This window comes from Antrostomus carolinensis, unplaced genomic scaffold (genome assembly GCF_000700745.2).
Source record: "Antrostomus carolinensis isolate BGI_N321 unplaced genomic scaffold, ASM70074v2 scaffold15978, whole genome shotgun sequence".
Lineage (NCBI taxonomy): Eukaryota > Metazoa > Chordata > Aves > Caprimulgiformes > Caprimulgidae > Antrostomus > Antrostomus carolinensis.
This window is the reverse complement of record NW_010333816.1, coordinates 9,042-11,351: the sequence shown is the minus strand read 5'-3', so window position 1 is coordinate 11,351 and position 2,310 is coordinate 9,042. Positions and strand designations below refer to the sequence as shown.

The following is a 2,310-nucleotide window of genomic DNA, read 5'->3' as shown; positions in this document are numbered from 1 at the left end:
GAGTGAGCGGAGCAACACTCAGCACTGGGTGGGAGAGAGATGCTGCAAACCCACAATGGAGCCTTCCTCCTGCCCAGCTCACTGTGCCCACAAACTGCAACGATGCGTGAGCCTGCCCAGGTAAGAAACGCTCCTGTTTATTCCCTTCCCAGTCACATAAATAACTCAATATTGCTCCATAAGTTATGTCCCATTAAACTATGAACATGAGCATCTTTTTACAAGGTTAAACTTGGCCTGAGCACAAACCCACTGTCCAGGTGGGGGTAGGGGCCGTGGTGCCCCGCAGCTGCTGGGTGATGCCCTGGTCCTGCTGGGATGTGGTTTCCCTGAACTGGCAGGGAATGGTGCCCAGCTCAGCCCAGCTCGGCAGGCAGGGCAGGGGCCGTGCGTGTGCTGGTGGCAGCTCCTGGTAAATGCCTGCAGCGTCTGCTCAAGTTTGCTGTTTCCTTGGATTTTGTAAGACTCAAACCAGCACGTGTGATGACAGCAGGAGAGGGCGTGAGCCAGCGCATCGTGGGGTGCCCGGCCACATCCTGCTGCCTCCGGGCTGGGGAAGCAGGAGGCAGAGCAGGGCAGGATGCTGCGACAGTGCTGCAGGGGAGCAGGGGGGCCAGGCAAGGGTTCAGGCGCTGGCTGCGGGGACACACGGTGCTGAGGGGCTGCTAGGCCATGGCAACCAGCTGGCACTTGCTGTTGGGGTCCTGGGACAGCCCCCAAATGCTGCAGTGCCCCGACACAAGAGCCTCTGTGTATCCTCATCCACGATGCTGCACACCCTCAGTGCGTGTAGCCCTTCCCAGCTTCAGCCTCCGCCACCTCTGGGCTGCTCGGTGCTCCCTGGAGCACAGGCTCAGGCTGAGGAGGGGATGTTTTGGGTGCAAACAAAATTCCCAGTCCCAAGCTTCTGTGTTACTGCAAACCCATGAAGGCACAAGCTGCCTCCCTGCGTGCAGAGCTCCTGCCTGCGCAGGGAGCCCAGCGCAGCTCAGCACCTTTCACCTGGTCACCCCCAAAGCGAGGTGCTTCCTGCGCTTCTCAGTTAGTCCCGTGGAACACTTTCCTCTACCCATTTGAGGTAGAGAGGGTTTCCTTGGTCAATAGGCAGGCTGATGATTTCAGGAATTTCAAAGGGATGGATGGATCTAAAGTGGAAACAGACGTACAGGAACAGTGTCAGCACCAGCCCTGCGGCAGAACAGCCCCGCTGCCGCTCGCAGAGGAAGCAGAGGTCTCTGCTCCCAGCAGCGCGCAGCAGCCTTGCCCCACGCTCTCCACTGACTTCAAAGCACCCACATCTTCTTTTTGCCATGTGAGAATTTTGCTTTTGAGTTTGGGGTTTACCACAGCCAGCAGCTGCCTGCCAGGGGCCCTGGCCCAAAGCTGGCTGCACTCACCACTCACTGCTTGGGAAAAGCAGGAAACCCTGCCAGGAGGCAGCCAGGGAATAACCTGTGCTAGGAGAAGGAGAATCCCTCCTTGTAGCCAGTACGGAGGGGCTGGTTGAAACCCAACAGCTGATATTTCCACCAACCTTTTCTTTTTTTTTTTCTTTTTTTTTTTAAATTTCTAATCCACTCTGTTTTTTTCGGGCTCACAAGGTACATCAGGAACATTTAAACCCTCCCTGGGTGGGAATGGGCTCAAGGAACCTGACTCCCAAAGCCTGAGCATGAGATGGCAGCACACCTTGGATAAGGAACCCAGTGCTCCCACGGAGCCAGAGCCTCACCTGACATAGTTGGACAATTCTCCTATTTTGGATGTCCTTGTTTTCACTAACTGTGGAGAGTAAACAAGCAAAAGAAAACAAGAGGTGAAGGTGCTGCCCTCCCCAAACCACCCTGCAGCCCCTTTTAGCTGGGCTCTCTGGGATGGGGATTTCTGTGACGTGGGGAATTCTCACTTACCAGCAGTATTTCAGTGGATTCTTCCAGTTCCCCTTTCCAGAAATACCTGGATTTGAAAGAAAAGAAGCATCAGCAACTGCAGCTTTGGGTGCAGCCATACCCATTCCTCTGGGGGGCGGGTTTAGTTTCCCTGCTTGGTGCTTTCTGCATGTGGCCATTCCTTTACAAAGTGGGGCTCAAGAAGCATCACTGACCCCAAAATTCTGCTGTGCATGTGACTGAGCACCCTGGCTTTACAGACCAGACCCTCCTTGGCTGTGCCAGCCTCGGTAGAGCTGCCCAGGGGGATGGCAGGGCAAAGGAGCTGGGACTGGGGTGGCCGTGGGTGGCTGTGTGGTGGTGGCTCTGCTCCAAGCAGGGTTGGTGGGACGGTGCCTGCAGGGACCGTGGCGTGGCTGCA

At 56.1% G+C, this 2,310-nt stretch overlaps 1 protein-coding gene across 1 annotated transcript in view; it reads right to left on the bottom strand.

Moving 5' to 3' along the window:
• Nucleotides 1–1,042: 1,042 nt before the first annotated feature.
• Nucleotides 1,043–2,310, bottom strand: part of CUTA (cutA divalent cation tolerance homolog) — an 8,605-nt gene continuing 7,337 nt past the window's right edge. The window contains exons 4-6 of the mRNA XM_010174005.2: nucleotides 1,911–1,956; nucleotides 1,733–1,782; nucleotides 1,043–1,145 (exon numbers count right to left, since the gene is read on the bottom strand). Coding sequence (XP_010172307.2) covers nucleotides 1,043–1,145; nucleotides 1,733–1,782; nucleotides 1,911–1,956 — 199 coding nt within the window. The remainder of the gene's footprint in view (nucleotides 1,146–1,732; nucleotides 1,783–1,910; nucleotides 1,957–2,310) is intronic.